The sequence below is a fragment of the Rhagoletis zephyria genome, unplaced genomic scaffold, assembly GCF_001687245.7.
Source record: "Rhagoletis zephyria isolate East Lansing unplaced genomic scaffold, Rhagoletis_zephyria_1.1 Rzeph_scaffold_02128, whole genome shotgun sequence".
In the NCBI taxonomy this organism is placed as follows: domain Eukaryota; kingdom Metazoa; phylum Arthropoda; class Insecta; order Diptera; family Tephritidae; genus Rhagoletis; species Rhagoletis zephyria.
The window spans coordinates 38,168-57,005 of NW_016159212.1; the positions used below are offsets into that span (position 1 = coordinate 38,168).

Genomic DNA, 18,838 nt, shown 5'->3' on the forward strand with positions numbered 1-18,838 from the left:
GCGTTTCACTTCACTTTTACTCCAACCACTTTTGTCCCCTTTATTGGCAGACTAAAATTTTTCTACTGCTTATTCTATTTCTTTTACCCTAACTTTCATCTTTCCCATCAACGCTTGATTTGTGGTTGTGTTGACTCTATCATTGCCACAAATCTAGTCAAATTGCTTGTGGCGCGCGTGATTTACATGGGAAGGAGGGGGTGGTGTGGATTTTGAGCACAGAAAGTATAATGGAGTGAGAACTTATTTTTTCTGCTATCTTCAATGACTGCCTTGGTGCGAATAGTTGTGTGGGACGTACGCTTTTTGATGCGCAATGTTCGCACTGACAGCTGACACTTGTCAAGCGTTGGCACATACAAGTCACTTACGAGTCACGGCACCCTGTGAGGGATTGAAAGATAGAGTGATTGATATGGTCGTTTATTTTTTTCTAAGTAAATTATTTTTAATGCGATTTCGAAAGGAGGGAAATATTGGAAAATTAGACAAGGAGCATTAAAGAAAGTAGTTGACTAGAAATTTATTAAAAATTGCATATTTGATTTGTGAAACTTTCTATTAAAAATATTAAAATTTAAAATGTGTATAAAAAATTATAAAAGCAAATTTACAGCCGGTTTCACCAGCAATTTAAATTTATAATGATTTTTTAATTTCTGTCAATTTCCATACAAAATTAAAAAAAATTTAAAATTATTTTCAACTCAAATTGGTTTACCAAATATGTTTACCAAAAATAGGCCCGCTAGGTGCCGCGAGAGTCGAGTTATTTATAAAAGTTTTATTTATGAACCGATTTCTTTCAAATTCAAAAGATATAGTTTCAGCATAATCGAAAATCCGTTTATCAAAAACGGAGCCGCTAGGTAGCGCTGGAGTAGAGTTACTTATAAAAGTCGTATTTATTGACCGATTTCGTTCAAATTCGCAAAGTGAGCTACCTGTATGAGAAAAATTCGTTTCCTTAAACTGAACCCGCTATATTTTATAAAATCTGATTGAAATTCATAATGCGTATTCATTTCATGACACGCAGTGGTTTTGCAGAAAAGGGACCTAATGGATTGCGCTGCAGCCGAAATATATAGAAACCCACAAGGGGTTTGGTCGGCTTTGGACCTATATTCATCTTAGACGAATTTACTTTTCATATGGCTAAATGGAGGATTCGTTTAAGTATGCATGGTTGGTCGAAGATTCTTGGCCCTCCTATAACTGAAAACACTCATCTCTGCTCCTTAGTTTCCTTATAAGGACTTTCATTGGCTTACATGGTACATCGGGCCATTGTTGAAGTTGCAAGATCATAGAAGAATATTACGCACGCTTGGCAGAGATCCCACAAGTGGAAATAAGACCATCGGTAAAACTCATGACATCGAAAGGGATTAGTATTCCATATGGTATCACAGCACTGCTATTTTTGGCCTATATGTGAGGAGGATTCTACTCTTTATTCGTTTCAATTTAAACTAAAAATGCTTTACAGACCGCTTTTGCTTTTAAGCGCTATTTGTATGTATTGGCCTACGCAAAATATCTTATTAGGCGCCGCGAAGCAAGCGGGCATTGGCTAGTTCTTTATAAATCAGTCGTAATTTGAAAGCTTTCTAATTTTTCTTTTAGAATGACTGAAAAATTGTTATGATCTGAGTCGTGTCGTTCCTGCAGAGAACCATCGATAAGTACGTACGTATGTTCATTTTTTGTCTGTAATTTTTATAATTCTTAGAGGAAAATTTAAAAATTTCATAATTTTATTAACAACATTTTAATTTGGAAAACTTTTTTTCCGATTTTTGAAGAAAACAAACTTAAAATATTAAAAAATAATATGTTTTTAGTACAGAAAAAGTCTTTTAAATCTTTATGAATTTCCTCAGCAAAAAATAAATAAATTGGTAAATAAAATAAAATCCTAATTATTTTGTCTATTTAGAAGAAAAACTGTCAAGTTCAAAATTTAAAAAAAATTTCTTTTATAGCTTGAATTATACTTAGATCAATTTTGCAAAATCCAAAAATTTCCAAATAAAAACAAGTGAAATTTTTTTTTTTCGAAATATGCTAGTCGAAATAGAAAATATGTTGATTAAATATTCCGAAATTTAAATTTGTTTTTATTACTTTTAATTTTATTCAGACTTTTTAAAATAATAGAATAATAAACATTTTAAATATGAAAAACGTTTTAGCCAAAAATTCAAAAGTAAAAAAAAAGTCTTCCAAATCTTTGTATTAAATACGATTTTAAATTCTTTTTGATCAATTCGTCGGAAAACATTTAAAATTGCAAATGAAAAACAGGTGAAAAATTTCCTTAGAGATAGATTATAAGCAAATTTGTTTCTCTTTAAGTTTTTTCACTTTTTAACATTTTTGTAAAAAAATTTGAATATCAGAAAAAATTTTAGTCGTAAATTTCCAAAAATAAGGCGTCTAAATTTTTGTTTAGGATACAATTTTGAATTATCCTTTTATAAATTCTAAAAAAATAAACATTTTTAAATAGAGACAGAAGCAAAAATTTCTAAAAAAACATATAAAATATATTTCTATATATAAATTTCTAATTTGTTAAGTAAACAAATTTTAAGTATTGTTTGGCGGATATTGCAGAAAAGATAAAAGTTTGTAAAAATTGGTAAAAAGTCCTGATATTACTTCGAATGAGAACCATAATTTTTACATACGCAGATAATTTATTTTCCAATTTTTTTAATTGTCCTTTTTATGCAAAAAAAGTATCCAGCAAGGCATATTATAATTTCTAGACAAATTCTATAAAATTTGAAACTGGCATGTTTTAGAAATATCCAATTGATATACATATATGTCCTTAATTACTCATTCAACTATCTCGATCGAAATCCACTCGCCTTATGACCCAACTAATTCCAAAAATCCAACCATTAACAGGAGCTTTCAATCACTTCATGCTCGTAGTACAACATTTCCACCTTGTAACAACAACAACAATAATTTCAACATCATTCCTACATCATTCCTACATCAGCGCTCAGCGCATTTTTTTTTCTTCCTCCTCCTCTTTCTATCTCCTTATTATCCTTGACTGTGACGAAGGAATGCTGTGCGTATCAGTGACAGGAAACGGAAATCCATGTTGATTGATTGATTTTAATTTCCTGCCACAACAAACATGCACAATTGCAAATTTGACTTTTTGATTGTGTCCGTCACACACACCCACTCACATTCAAATACCCGCACACAAATGTATGTACTCAATACAAGCATAAATGTAGACAAATTTGTTTGTGGTAGCATCATGAGCTAAAACTCACCCACTCGAGAGAGAACGGAAAAGTTACCAGTGTCGGAAGCAGCTATGTCAGCAAGTCATCGAGCGGTGGGCGGACGTGAGCAGGCTGCCAGGCTGTCGTACGTCATGCCGCGGTGGCAAATAAATGTGCATACAAATCTGTAGCTGTAGAAATTACGATAGCAGCCAGGCGCAGCAGCATCACAAAATCACGGAAGCAGTGAAATGTATGACAGGCAACTTAAGTCCAGCAGGATAATAGATGCACGCGCATGTAGAAGTTAGCGAGCGTTGTGGTCGAGGGGATGCATGGCTACTATGGTGCTGTGGGTTAAAGTCGTCACACATTACGGCTGCCTAACTGTCAGTTATGGAGCTGGTCAGTCAATCACAGATTTTGCAGTAACATAAGTAAGCAGTCAAAGATAATCACTCAGTCAGGAAGGTATCTATTCAGTGATTGAGTTGCCGTTTTTCGGGAATTTGTCTTTGAATTTTCCAGTGCATTGGCGTAGGGTGTAGTGGAGTAAAAAGTGCGCATGAAAATGACAAAACAGAAATGAGCGATCCGGTGATTACGAGTTTGGAAGCTACAGCTGGTTTGAAAACTATTACTAGATAATTTGTTCAAAAGAAATTCAGATAACTAATTTGGAAATAGAGCTGATTTAAAAAAAATGTTTAGTATGTTCGAACCCTATTTCGCTGACAAAAAGGCAGAATGGCATAAGAGTTCGTTGTTGTTGTTACAATATCATAAAAAGTCCCAAAGAGTTTTTTGGTTATGTTTGGGGAGTGATCCGCCTCTGTCCAGATCCAAATCTGGTTCGTTTTGGGTATGTAGACCCCACTAGCATATGAACGAGTTCGTCACTTAATGTATCTGGCTCCGTCTGAGTGTTTTGCCAATCATCCATAAAATGTGGCAACCTTAATTTTCAAGCTCGGTTTAGAAATCTGAAACTTCCAGTAGATGTTTTTTCCAACTAAATTTGCAGATTTTCATTATACATATTTCATCCCAGTTACGAATTTCTGTGCTTTCTATCTACTATTCTACAATTTCCAACGTTTTTAATTTTGTTCCATTTCGTTTTATTTCGTTTCATTTCATACCGTTTCGTTTCACCTCATCTCGTTTCATTTCATTAAAGTTCACTTCTCGCATTCAACTTTAATCCTTTCATTTCATTCCGTTCCGTTCCATCCCACTTCGTTTCATTTCCTTTGATTACGTTTCATCTCATTTCATTTGGTTTGTTTAATTTTATTTCGATTCGCTTTACTTTTTCCATTCCATTCCATTTCATTTCATTTCATTCCTTTCATATCATTTCATTTTTAGTCATTTTACTTCATTTAATTTGAATTCGTATCATCTATCTCAATCCGTTTTATTAAAGTCTTAGTTCAATTTAATTTAATTTTACCTTTTTCCATTTCGTTTCATTTCATTCCGCCTCATTCCATACCATTTAAAATGTTTTGTTTCCTTATTAACCCGCTTCAGTTCCATCCTCTTCCCTTTCAATTTTTTTTTTCCTACTCTCCCTTTCGCCACTAACCAAACTCTCTCGCTCTCTCATTGTCATTCGAACAGAGCACAGCAAAACCGCTGTTGTCATCTCACTGTGGGCGTAGTCCAACTGTCAACTGTCATGATATTCAGTTACACCACACATAAAAATGACAACTCAATAAACATTGGCAACGCCTCAAAGCTCAAACACAGATTTCGCGTGCCAAGTTGTCAGTTGTGGCTGAAATAGCACAAAGCTGAAATGCTCACCATGGCCAAGTAGCCAGCCAATTCCATGAGCAACCCAACCAGCCAGCTAGACATCCAACCAGGCAGCCAGTAAACTCGCCGTGTTGGCCAACAGTCGACGCCCACTTTCACATAAATATCAACGACGGTATTAAGAAATTGACTTGGATATATCATTTACAGTAGCTGGATGACAGGCGCGACAGTAGAGAGAAGCAAAGCTACGGTGGCCGATGTAAGGAGGAGGCAACTGGTGCACTGTGGCAAGAATACTTCCGCGTGGAAGACAAACATCGCCGCGGTGGCTAAATGAGCAATCATCGTGACTGGCGATTGGTGCGACTGGTGTTGGCATTTGCTTTCACCGAAATCGCAACCGCGCGAATGTCAGTTGTTTGAAATTACCGCTATACATACATACATATTACTCTCGTTCGAACGGAAGCGCGCTGATGGGAATGAAGAGCCAGCAGCGCACAAAAGCGCTTGTCATTTCGACGCTGACACTTGCAGGCAGGCATACGACTTGCAATGTCATTGCTTTGACAGCCCATTTAATGGCAATTCAGGCGGCAGCGTAGTTAGGCAGTGAACTACTTAAAAAAAGGGGGAGGTGTTCTAAGCAAACTGAGCACATCTCAACTTTTAATGGAATTTACTTTTTGATAATTTTTTTTTTGTATTTCATTGCACAAAACTTTAGTGATACTTACTTCTTTTCCCGCTTGCCAGCGCCGGTATCACGAAAGCCCTTCGCAAAGGGATTGTTATCGATTTTTAATTGAGTAATCTGCAAGAGTGAAAGAGATAAAAGGATAATATATGATATGAGAGCGGTTAGATAATGTTTGTTATTAATTTTTAAACCTTAAAAAAAATTTTAATTTTTTACAAAATATATTTTATATAAAATGTTATATATATTTTCTAGTTATGAAACATTTTTTACGAGTAAAAAAAACAAGTTTTACAAATTTTTATTTGCAGTAAAAATTGTTTTAATAATCTCTGTTTTTAAGTTGCTAATAACCAGTTTCACGAAAGCAATTTAAGTGAAACATTATTTTTGTTTTTGAATTTAATAAGGAAACTTGCAGAAAAAAATCATTTTCCACTTAAATCGCTTTTGTGAAACCGGCAGTAAAACTTTCCATACAGTTTTTTGGAAAGTTCAAGCAAAATTTAAATTGTAATAGTTTAGATTTTTGATTTTCTGCTTGATCTGTTAAAAAAAAATATCATATCGATATATAAAATTTTGTAACGCGAAAAAAATTATAAAAATTTGAATATTTTTATGACTTGCTATCATTAAAAAATATGCTTTTTAATTATATAAACTTAAATATTAAACGACGAAAATATAAACAATGAAAGAAGATAAAAGTAAACTTTTTTGTTTAATATCAACTTATCGAACATTTTTCTTTGAAACTTTATAATAATTTTCAAAATAAGTTTCATAATGGTTTTTTAAATTTTATTAATATTAAAAATTATTATTCCCGAAATAATTATGAAATTTCTTAAAACTGGAAAAAATTGTTAGTGTAAAATGAAAAAGCCAATTTTTTTGTTATTTAATACCATAAAAAGCTCAAAACAATGAAAACAAGTTTATCTAATATATTCTTTTTAATAAAATACTCTTTTTTTTAATTTTGTAATGATTTTTACCATTTTTATAAAGTTTTGTTTGTAATTGTCATTTTGCTTAACTTTAGTCCAATAAATGTAAAGATACATTTTTTAAACCTCTTTAGGTCTGAAAAAAGAAATTTGGGAAATCGAGAAAAAAGCAGATATTTATGCAATACTCTTAATAATACGCAAAAGTTATAGGGTAAAAATTTGTAATACTTTTTGTACACAAAAAAAAATATTAATCAATTTCAAAATAAATTTATTGGTTTTTTTATCTAGTCGTGCAAAAGCCATTTTTTCTAAAGTTTTTAATCGTAAAAATTATTTTTTTTTAAGTTTTTGCTTTTAAATTTAAAATGTTTTAAATTTATTTTTCAGCTTATAAATATGTTTTACCAAAATTTTAATCGTGAAACTTATTATTTTAAATTTATTTTTTAATTTAATATTTTACCAAAATTGTTTCTGCAGCTTATAAATACTTAAAAATTTCACTCATATTCTCTTGCTCACCTTCTCATTTTGATATGCTGTAACGGCTATAAATTCGGTCTCCTTGAAAACATACGTCCGAAATGTCGAGTACGGCAGCTTGAGTATATCATTGGCTCGCACCAAATGGAAACGTGGCTGGTATTTATGCATTGAATTGAGTATCGTCTGTTTGGAAGAGAGAAAAAGAAGTAACATAAAAGCATTAGTATGAGTTATTCACTTTAGAAAAAAATATTGTTTCAATAAAAAAAATTACAAGAGCAAGTGAGTGAGTGAAAAATGAAAATGAAAAAAAAAATAATTAATTAAAAAAAAATATATATGGTGAGTGTTTTGGTATAGAAAAAACTTAGCATTTTTCAGAATTAAGAGAGTTTACAATCATCTAGAAAAGTTTTAGACGAGTTAAAACAAAAATATTCTTTGCTTAGTATAACAAAAAAAAATCTAGAGAATACAAAAATTAAAGAATATTTCAGAAGTTTTTCTCGCCTTAGATCACTGAAATTCTATCAACTCCGCAGGTACTTCAAAATGACGATAACTTTAAATAAAGTGGACAGCTGGTTGTAAGTGCCCAGTTTTTGCAAATAATCATAATGCCAATTACGCAATAAAATAAATAATAACAGTATCGCTATCTATGACTATTTTCCACATTCGCTTGCCAAATGTGTACTTTTAATATTTATGTATTTTTTCTCACAACCAACTACATACTTTTCTGCGCAGCCAAACATATTTTCTAGCTAATGCCAATTGACAACTGCAATGAATTGGCAATTATTTATAACCAATTGATATATCTTTAGCCAGACTACAAGACGTTATGTGCATTCTGAAATCACCGTTGCTGCCATAAATAATCGCAACTTCGTACACATGTGAGGGCATGTATGTATGTGCGAAAATTCAGTGTGTGATTTTAGTGTTACCACAAACATCATAAGTGGCATACTCTTGCATTCCACATTAAATATTGCATGCAATTGCCACTAGTTGTTGATGTGGTTGTTTGTTGTTGCTTTGAGAAGTCATGTTAACACTTGAATGCCAAATTCATTTGGCTACTGCCTAAATCACTTTGGCAGTTGGCTCTAGACTTTGTGGAAATCGTAAAAATTTTAACTGATGAGCGAGTGAGTGGGAGAGGAAGTTATATAGTACATGCATATGTATATATACATGTACACTGGCGATCAAATGTGAGTGCACGGAGTTTTTTTGTTAAATATTTGCAATGTTTTTCAAGTTAAAATTTGTTTGTTATTTTTTTTTTTTGATAAACATATGCTTTGATCAGAAACACATAAGTCAAACTTTCAAACTTTATACAGAATTTAATTAATTCAATCAATTTTTATCTAAATTTTGAACTTTCTAATCTGAACTTCTTATGTGAAAAAAACGCAAAATCCGTTGCAAAAAAACCATTAACAATAATCGCGATTTTTTAAGCTCTTAAATCTTGCACTTATTTTACCAAAATACATAACCGATGTAACTGCTTACCCAAAATTTTTCTAAAAACTCGGGTTAAGTAGTTCAAAATGTAGATGAAAATTTGTTGAATTTTTCTAAGCTCTGTATAAAGTTTGAAAGTTTGACATATGTGGTTTTGATTAAAGCATAAACCTAATTTTCTTAAAGAAATAACAAAAAAAATCTAACTTCAAAAACATTGCGAATATTTAACAAAAATCACCATGCACTCAGTTTTGATCCCCAGTGTAGGTACTTATGGGTGAACAAGTCAACTAGTGGAGAGTTGTAGGTGTGGATTATCAGCAGTGGTAATAGCAGCACTAAAGCTAATGCAGAGATGATGAAAATTTTTTTGGACAAAAAAGTTTAAGTTTGAAAAAATTTGAGAATATGACGCTAGTTTGAAATTTAAGAGGGAAAAAATTTAGAAAAATATTAATATTTTGACATTTTTTTTTTCATTTTCTGAAAAACATTAAAGCCTTGGATTTAGACTCTTAAAATTAATTTGGTTTTGTAGAAATAACTTTAAACCTTACGAAACATATTAAAAAATAAATAAAATACGAAAAAACTCGTCTGTGCACAACTATGCATTTTAAAATCATTTGAAAAAAATCCTGAATTTAGGAGAAAGATATTATAAAGACATATCTAAAATATTTGTCCAAAAATTTGAAATATTTTTAAATTTAAATGTACATAATTTTACAGAAAATAAAAAGAGATATTAAAAACCTGAAACTGCATTCAAATATACTATACATATGTATATGTATATTAACGAACTTAAAAACGATTTTTTCGAATAAAAATTAAAAACTCAAAAAGTTCAAATGTCTATAAAATGAAACAAAAAATAAAAATAAGAAACCACTGGTTTCTGAATAATAATAATCATGATTGTTTTTAAATATAAGAATGTTACCAAAATAAAAAATAAAAAATAGTAATTAAAAAAACCTAAATAAATTACGAAAAATTTCTAAATTTTAAAATAGTTACGAAAAATTTCTAAATTTTAAAATAGTTATAGAAAATAGTAAATGTAGTTTACAAATAAAGTTTAAATGTTATGAAAAGTGAATATTACAGAACTGTAACAAATATTGGAAACACAAATTTTTAATTATGATTTTTTTCGACTTCAAATAGGTATTGAAAAAAACCAAACAAAAAAATAGTAAAATTTTGTATAATTTAAGTTTTGTTATGTAAAAACTAGAAAAACGTAAAAATTATATAAAAAAAAATTTAAAAAAAAAAAGTTATGTCACAGATTAGGTAAATTTCACAAAACTGAAGAGTGAATTGAGTACTTGTAATTAACATTTGAAATTTTGTGCATACATTTTAGCCAGTTTTGCCCCATTGTACACCAAATACCCACAATTGAGACGCTTCAACTGAGGCATAAAGTCTAATTAAAACCAAGTCTAAACCGACCAGGTTCCACATATTTCATAACACCCACCTCTTCTTTACAGTTTTAACGACCAACTCGCAGAGCTTTAAATTTGTACATATGTCCTTGCGTTTATTTATTTATATACATACATATATGCTTTACGATTAACTCACTGGGCGCCAACTATTTTATGTTTATTGTTGTACGATCTCCATATTTAAAATTTATAATCATTTTAGTCTTTTTCGTTGTTTCGCTGCTACCGTTGCACACAACTCGAGTGAGTGAGTAATATTAACAATTGTTTTTATGTCGTCATTCAAATGACAATTATTAGCGTTTATTACCAGACTGAATGTCAATGTGCAGGCAGATAAATATTTATGTGTTGTTGTTGCTATTATAACTATATTAATTAATGCATAAATAACTGCAACTCGCTCTAACAACAATCAATGCACCGCCGCTGTTAATACAAAAAATATATAATAAAAAAAAATAAACGATCGCAACAATGGCAATTGAAATCGAAGTGAAATATTTAATTTATGTTTGTGACAGTGTTGCCATATTTGTTATTCTCAAATGTTCGAGCGCACATACAAACTTACATGTAGCACTCGTACACAGCTGCTAGGCATTCGAACGATTGAATGAATGTGGTTAATGATGTTGTAAAAGTTAATAACATAAAAAAAGCTGCAAAACATTTTTATTCTTTATTGAAATGGCAAAAACAATATGAAGTAATTTAAATGAAAAATGAATTTGACATTATAAAATGTGGTACTAAAACTGGTGGCGAGGATAAGTCTTGTATCTTTTTATGAATATATATATTTTAAATATTTATTTAATTGCTAGTAAAACGTCAGAGCTAAAGTGAAAGAGAGAAAGAACTGAAAGCTTTTGAAAATTTACCAAAAAAGGGCTAGTCTTCAAAATTATAAAGAAAAAGTTAACAGCGACGCTTTGAGCATTTTGTAAGTGGCAAATTTAGTTGTTAAATACCCTACAAAAGCTTCGCTAGGCTTTTAAATACAGCAGTAGAACTTTTAAAACATATTTTTTTTACTTCTCTTTCATTCAAGAAAGATTTCCAGCTTCCTAAATTAAGTGCATGAGTTTTCGATATACTTCGCAAGAAATTCGAAAGCTACAGAGAAAAGCTCGGCCAAGGTTTTAAACTTTTTAAGCAAAGCTTTATTGCTCTAGATTCAAGTGAACTGAAAAATATGCGCGCGAGCAGGTACTAATAAATAACGCAGGCTTCTTGATTACATATCAATGGTATAATATTGAAAAAGGCTGGCATTTTTTTTTATTTGGTGGCTCAAACTTTCATCATTCTGAATTGTATTATTTTTGCAATTTATTTGTATGCTGATGGAAAAGTAATAAAAAGCTTGTAAACAAAGCTTTTTCACAAGCAAACTTGAGCTTTCTCGAGTTCAGTCCAAAAAATTTGAGACCGAATAATCTCGTTGGTTGCGGAAAGATGTTTTGCATGCCAAGAAATATTAAGAAAGCATTTAATTTTGCTCGCCTGAGCTTTTACGTACCGAGAAAAGCTTTAGTGAAGATACTACAACCAACTAGTTATTGTATCAGCTTTCGAAGTGCTGAATAATTGAAAAACTTTTCAAAAAGCTCCGAGAGCTCCCAAAGCTCGGAAAACTTCAGTCCGGAAACTTTTCAACCTTAAGGAGTTTAGCTAAACTTTTAAGCTTTAGTTAGTTAAAGTTCAGTTAGTTAAACTTAAGAGTTGACTACCTCATAGAGCACTTAATTTATGCAATATTTTGTAGACTTTCTTTAAAGTTCCGAAAGCTTCAAAAGAGTTTTATAAATCCAGTGCATATTTTTCTAAAAATTTTCTAATTCGTTCAGATTTTAAATAGTCTAAAAAGCTCATAATCGCATAACAATAAGCGTTTTTTCGACCTTTGTTTTCTTGTTTCAAAACATGGAAAAGGCTTAAGCAAGCTTTGCAGTGCAGGTTGCAAGCCGTGCAGTGCAGGTTGCTTAAAAAGTTTCGAAAATGTTCACAAGAGCATTTTAATCAGAATTAGTTAGTTCTTAGACACATGTAGAGCTTTTGAAACTCAATATAAATATGTCAGTCCTTACTTTAAACATATCTCGCCGGAGTAGCTTTCTAAAGCTTTTTTGCTCGCGGTTATGTTAAATGCCCCCTCTGGCCATAGCTGTTATATTTTATATATATGTGTTTAGACATAGGGTATAAGCCAGTGATGCTCAGAGAGAGCGTGTACTCCGTGCGCGTCCATATAAAATCTACAGAGAGCTTTGAAGAGTTCCGTCCGCGAGCATCACTGGTAAAAGCTAATCTAAAAGCTGTGTAAGGCCAACAGAGCTTTTAAATTTGTCAGGATCAACACGTGTACCGCGGTTTAAGCTTTTAAAGCTTTCTATGGATTTGACACCGACACGCAGCGGGAGATCGTCACTTTTTAGATTTTTGTGTTGCGAAAAATATTATTTTTTAGGACTTGTTAGGAGAGTTTATAAGTGTTTTGGAGATTTGAGTATTCAATATTCTTTTACAGAGGAATAAAGTGCATACTTTTGAATAAAACATATTTGTCGCCTAAGTTTTAAGATTTTTTCTCCTTTGAAATAAAATTATAAATTTAGAGGTGTTTTCTGCTCCTCTCCTCCTCTGGCCCATCATCTCCTAGTCTTGTCTTAATTTAATGGCATTCAAATCCCAACGCAAACTATTACCTACCTACATATGTACATACATACACAAATATGTACGAGACTTGCAGTGGCGCAAGGTTGGCGCTTAGGGAAAACAAGTAAACAAGCAAACGAATAACAAACAGCAGTCAACTTTAACAACAAAGGTTAATCATCAGTCTGATCGATTTGTCTTAATTTGCAAAAGCATTTTTACTTATTTGTGTACACAATAACATTTCGTGTTTGGACCGCACCGTTTTTGGTGAGACGTGTCGCGTACGTTGTGGTTGCCAATTGCCAATGTAGTTATTGTTGTTGCACTGATGCTGTTCCTGCTGCTGCATAAGCTCACGCTTCATGTCTGTCCGTGTGTTTGTGCGCGCTTGTTGGCGCCTTGTTTGGCATTTGATTTCAATAAATCACCAGGCAAATTAGAACCAGCAGAAAACGGTCGAGAGGCATCCACAACCGCATCGTTTGGCGTCGGCGACGGGACCGCCCAACACTCAACACGCTTGTTAATCATACACGAAACGAGCTAACTAAACGGACGGACAAGCAAAGTATACAGGAGGAGTCAAACACATGCACACACACACACACACACACATGCACATGGAGGATGCTGGAGCTCAAGCTCATTGCATGGATGAGTAGCTTGTTATATGAATTGAGGAGGCGGCGGCGGTGTGCCAGCGGTGCAATGCTGCATGCCACGAAATGAGACTCATCAACATGTTGTATGCACAAGCATAACTGGATAACTGCCAACAACACCAATAATCAGCATAGTACGCTATCCAGTACTTATGAGCAATCGGTAGTTGTGGCTTAAGCAAACAAGCTCGGTTTGTGCTTATGGTTGTGTTTATGCTCGAGTGTGTGTGTGTGTGTGTGTGCCGACACGCCTGGCGCCAACAAACCATCAACGAAATCGCGCTGCGCACAACAGCTAACAGCTAACCGGCAATTATCCTGACGTTCTGGATTTCGGACTTTGGTTCTCAGGCTAATAAATAAATGCCACACACCAACAAACGTCGATCGCTTCTATTCTTAGAGATGTATGTACGAGTACTTCAAGTCGTAAGCGATGAATTGTCATAATCGTTTTCTTTTGTTAAGAGGTAGGTAGAGGTATACGAAGGAGGGTTTTAAAGGGCATCAGAAGGGAAGTATCGAGTAAGCGATAGGAAGAAAGTTGGTGACTAAAGTTTGGAAAGTCCATACTGACCTACAGAGAAATGGAGAAGCAGAGCTTATGAGAGACATTCGTCTTATAATCTTTTACAACTTAGTGAATAAGTGGAACAAAAGGGAAAAATCGGAGGAAACTTAAAGATTCAAACAACAAACGGCCTATGAGACCAAATTTCCACAGTTTAAAAAAGCTATTAAAAAAATGTTCATAAAAGCTTAATCAGCTTCTTCGTTCAAGCTTATGGGCACTCTAATAATTCGAAAGTAATTCAAATGCTACATAAAAGCTCTTCAAAACTCTTAAGTTTTCTCAACAAAGCTTTATTGCTCTAGCTCTTTGTTCAATTTGTATACGGCTGGCACAAAATAAAAGCTTTCATTGGCCAACACTGCTCTAGATTTAGACCGGTGGTTTTATATATTTTTAGTATATAAAGCATAAAAGAGCTTTGCCCACGGGCAAGCTGATGCCCACCACCGATTTAGACTCTGAACTAACCAGGCTTTTACGATTATATATCTTCTTACTAAATTCTTTTTCATGATGATAGAAAAGTAGCAAAAAGCTTGCTAATGACGCTTTTTTAACAAAAAAAATAAAAAATATAGAACAGCTTTACTGAAAAAATATTAGCCGATCTTTCTACGCGCTGTATGTATAATATGAAAAACTTAAAAAAAAAAAACTTTCAAAAGATCAGACTACTTTTGTACGGGAAGTATACACATTTTCAAAGTGTAGTTTAACTTTTAAAGCTCTTTAATTTTAAAATGGACTATATTCAATAATACATATTTCTTGTTTTATTTGTGTATATTTTTTTTTAGTATTTCAAAAGCTTCAAAAAAGCTTGAGATTTCCATGGCATATTTTGCTATGAAATGCCCAAATTTTTTGTGATTTTTGTGTAGCATATATAGGGTAACAGCGCATTCGAAATACTGAATAATAGTAAAAAAGCTTATTATATAAACTTTTCCTTCTTTCCTTAGCTTACTTTCTTTTATTTCATTTTATTCTATTTTCTTATCTTTTGTTTTGTTTCCTTTTTTCTTTTCTTTTCCCAGAATGTGGCCTAGACGTGATCAAGTAGCTTCTGCTTCGTCATTTATCTTACACCGTTTCTACATCTGTGAATCGGACTCATTGAAACTCAGAACTTAATAACAGAAAGCGTGAAAGTTAACTTGGAGTTTGGAGTAACACTTGGAGTTCGATGAACATCCATCACTAGCTGGTATTCCCTTTAGATAGCCGTCCGGTATTAACTGACCCCAATAATAGCCATCAGAATGTTCAAACTTAGACCACATATACTCTGATAACCCAGAGACAATCAGGCCAGACCACTCTTTCAATTGCGCCTAATTTTTTTCCTAGTCAGATATTACAGGAAATTCCATAGTAGATAAGTTGGTCAAAGAGAGTGGGAGTACCCTTAACTATTTGACTCTGGACTAATCGTGGACAGATGGTCTACTCTTAGGGAGATGGGCGTCGTGCCGACTCAGCAAACGCTAGGCGGGAACTAGGAAATAGGCGACTTTAAGGTCATTCTTCCTGGGCTCGCAAAGTCAAAAACGTCTGTCTAGCGGGGGAATTGATAGGTACTGATGCGGTGAGATTAAATATCACACCAGATTACCAGCATCGCAGCTCTTAGAGGACGATGAGGTGGAATTAACTCAACACTCCATTTTATGCAGCTTAGTTACGGCCAAAGTACTTTACTTATAATCAGCTCTGAGGAGCTTTCTGAGACTGAGTAGTAGTATCACAAAGAAACCATAAGCATAAGTTCAAGTTTATTCTCACTTGGGGCAACCAACTTAACACCTTAAGAACCTGAGGTTCTTAGAATGTGAAATAATAGTTCGAAAATTTGTTATTGGTTCAAACTTTTGCCGAAAGCCATAGGTGAAAGTGTTCATAAAACTTCTTTTCTTCCGTCCCGCCTGATTTTTAAGCATACCTGGCTACTTTTCTCTTAATCTCTCTTTAATAGACAGAACTGTTGGCAAGAACATAAGAAAACGTAATTTGTAAATGTTTTGGCAATATTTAGGCGATTTGTCGTTTATTGTTGGCGCATAGCCACTATCACTCACATGTGGCTACACTTTCTACTCGAAACGTTGCCGACCACTTGGTATTATAGGTTATGTAGAGGAGAGGTTAGAACACAAAATGGCCAATGAACACGTAATCCCACAATTAGCGACAGCAAGCGCCTACTGTAGCAACCAGTGCGGCTGAAGATGAAGCTGAAGCTGCACGCAGTGCTGAGTGGACAAATTAATCGCCAAACAGCAAGTTAAAGCGAGACAAGGAATATGTGCNTCTTAATCTCTCTTTAATAGACAGAACTGTTGGCAAGAACATAAGAAAACGTAATTTGTAAATGTTTTGGCAATATTTGGGCGATTTCTCGTTTATTGTTGGCGCATCGCCACTATCACTCACATGTGGCTACACTTTCTACTCGAAACGTTGCCGACCACTTGGTATTATAGGTCATGTAGAGGAGAGGTTAGAACACAAAATGGCCAATGAACACGTAATCCCACAATTAGCGACAGCAAGCGCCTACTGTAGCAAGCAGTGCGGCTGAAGCTGAAGCTGAAGCTGCACGCAGTGCTGCGTGGACAAATTAATCGCCAAACAGCAAGTTAAAGCGAGACAAGGAATATGTGTGCACTACCCGAAGTTGGTAGCTTAAAATCGTTGTATATATTTTCTTAATTTTTTTATCACTCATTTATTTATCCGCTTGTTAATAACTTTTTAGTTTGTCTTTTGCTAGACCGCCCGCATTCACACGCATACTATGATAACTTTAGCGCTGCTTCAACACCACTCAGGAATGCCGGTTTCGCACGCCGTTCAGGCAGGGCAATCAACGCGGCGGTCCACGGTGGTCCACCGCGGCATCCTCCAGCGAACCTGTCTCGCCTCCGTTAATTTAACGCTTTCTCTAAATAATGTCATCTCGCCAACGTTGATCGCGAACGCGTGCAAATGAAGTGATGACCCAAGCGCCCATATACCTATATATGTATATGGAGTTGTGTATACTCGTACATAAATATAGGTGTGTGCCTTTGCCTCATGGCACATTTTTAAAGATTCTCATCACAAGCAATTTAACTTGTCTTCTTGCCTGTGTGCTGCTGGACATACTTTTGTCTTGCCTTGTTACCGCAGCAAAGTTAATTAGTCAGCAGGCGAACGAACACCCGCTCACGCTTTGACGCTTCGACGCTGCAATTTTTTGTTTTTTTTTTAACTTGTTGCCAATATTTTTTAAATTAATATTTTTTTCTTCTCATGCCACACTAGTCGCAGCGCCATTTTTGTGTCCGTGTTGCTACACGTTCGCTCGCTTGTTCTCACATTTTGTTAGCTCAGCACTATTTAAATGCTACCAAGCCACCGATCTTCAGGTGGTGCTGCGCCGCGTTCAAGCCAACCAGCAGATCAGCTTGTTCTTCTCCTTCTTCATTGCAACTCACTAAACTTCGTGTAGCGCTTAATGAATGTGCGATTAAGTGGCTGATAAAAATTACATGCTATAAAAAATTGTTTCGTATTGATGAGAAATATAAATGACAACATTCAATATTGTTTGTGATGTGTGTGTGTGTGTGTGTGTGTGTGTGTCAGCTCATAATTTTTTTGGTCTTCTTCTAGGAAATAAGGAAGATGGCAACAGCTGAGCTGGGAATATTGTGAAGATGATATGAGCAACAAAATTGCTTCATAAATGCATAGATACAATTAATATGTTAGTTGAAAAAGTGGAGGCGTTTCAGGTATACCGACCGAGGAAGAAAACGCGAGCTTGCTCAATTTTATGCGCGACGCAATTGGCTTTAAAAGAAAAGTACCTCAACTTCCAGCAGAAAGTAATTAAGACATTAGCACAGACCACATCGACGGGTTAGAAGTTCCATGATTTCAAATAAGGTAAGAATGGGATGTTAGGGTTGCAAGGCGAAAATGCGGCATTACTAATAGAGAATGTAATTGGGGCTAGCTTCTACTCGGGAGGCCTGAGGTCTACAATAAATTCCAAGCAGAAATCTTTGCCGCATATTATAAGACTGGGAACCTAATAGAACACTGTTCGACTCTAAAAGAAAATGTCAGTTGTCTCGGTGAAAGCACTGGGTTTAAAAGTAGTGAAGTCGAGATATATTTCAAAATGGCACGCATCGCCTACGTCTATGGGACATGTTGTTAAGGGAACAAGGATATGATGAAGTGTAATTGAGCAAGGAACTTATCGTTATACAACCACCGTTTTGTGGTCTCCTGAGAAGAAATTACTTGAAAAGAAACTACACAAATGTCCAGGATGAGAGTATACTACCATCTTTATGGCCGAGATTAAACCAAGGATTGAAACACTGTCCAAACCCACAAGGGGTCCCAAGTACTCTTTGATTTGCTTGATGGAAGAAACTATGTACTCTATTGCAACGAGATAAATTAATAGTTTAGCCTACAGTACAATAAAATATTGGCACAATAATGCTTAGTGTGATGAGCCCCTTGTCTTTCGCACCAAGGCATTCATTTAGGTTTCCACGTAGAGTCCTGATATGAAGACGGAAACCATCCGTATGGGGATTTTACTGTCTAAGAAAACATTTATCACATATGCTTAATTTGAGCTCGAACTTTTCATCTTATGATTAGACAATCCATTGGAGAGGCGACAAAACCTTATCCTTCCATATAACTAATATTATTATTAAGGATCAGTGGACTAGGTATGTTTAGTATCTTCACGAGACTCTTAAATGAATGAACTATCGTCAGAAGCTTTTATCCCAAAAT

At 34.1% G+C, this 18,838-nt stretch overlaps 1 protein-coding gene across 4 annotated transcripts in view; it reads right to left on the bottom strand.

Annotated features, from left to right (window-relative positions):
• The window catches only part of LOC108366081 (optomotor-blind protein-like), a 71,373-nt gene that overhangs the window by 19,106 nt on the left and 33,429 nt on the right, over positions 1-18,838 (bottom strand). For all 4 annotated transcript variants that reach the window (XM_017620362.1, XM_017620363.1, XM_017620364.1 and 1 more), the window contains exons 4-5: positions 7,212-7,358; positions 5,768-5,844 (exon numbers count right to left, since the gene is read on the bottom strand). In XM_017620362.1, coding sequence (XP_017475851.1) covers positions 5,768-5,844; positions 7,212-7,358 — 224 coding nt within the window. The remainder of the gene's footprint in view (positions 1-5,767; positions 5,845-7,211; positions 7,359-18,838) is intronic.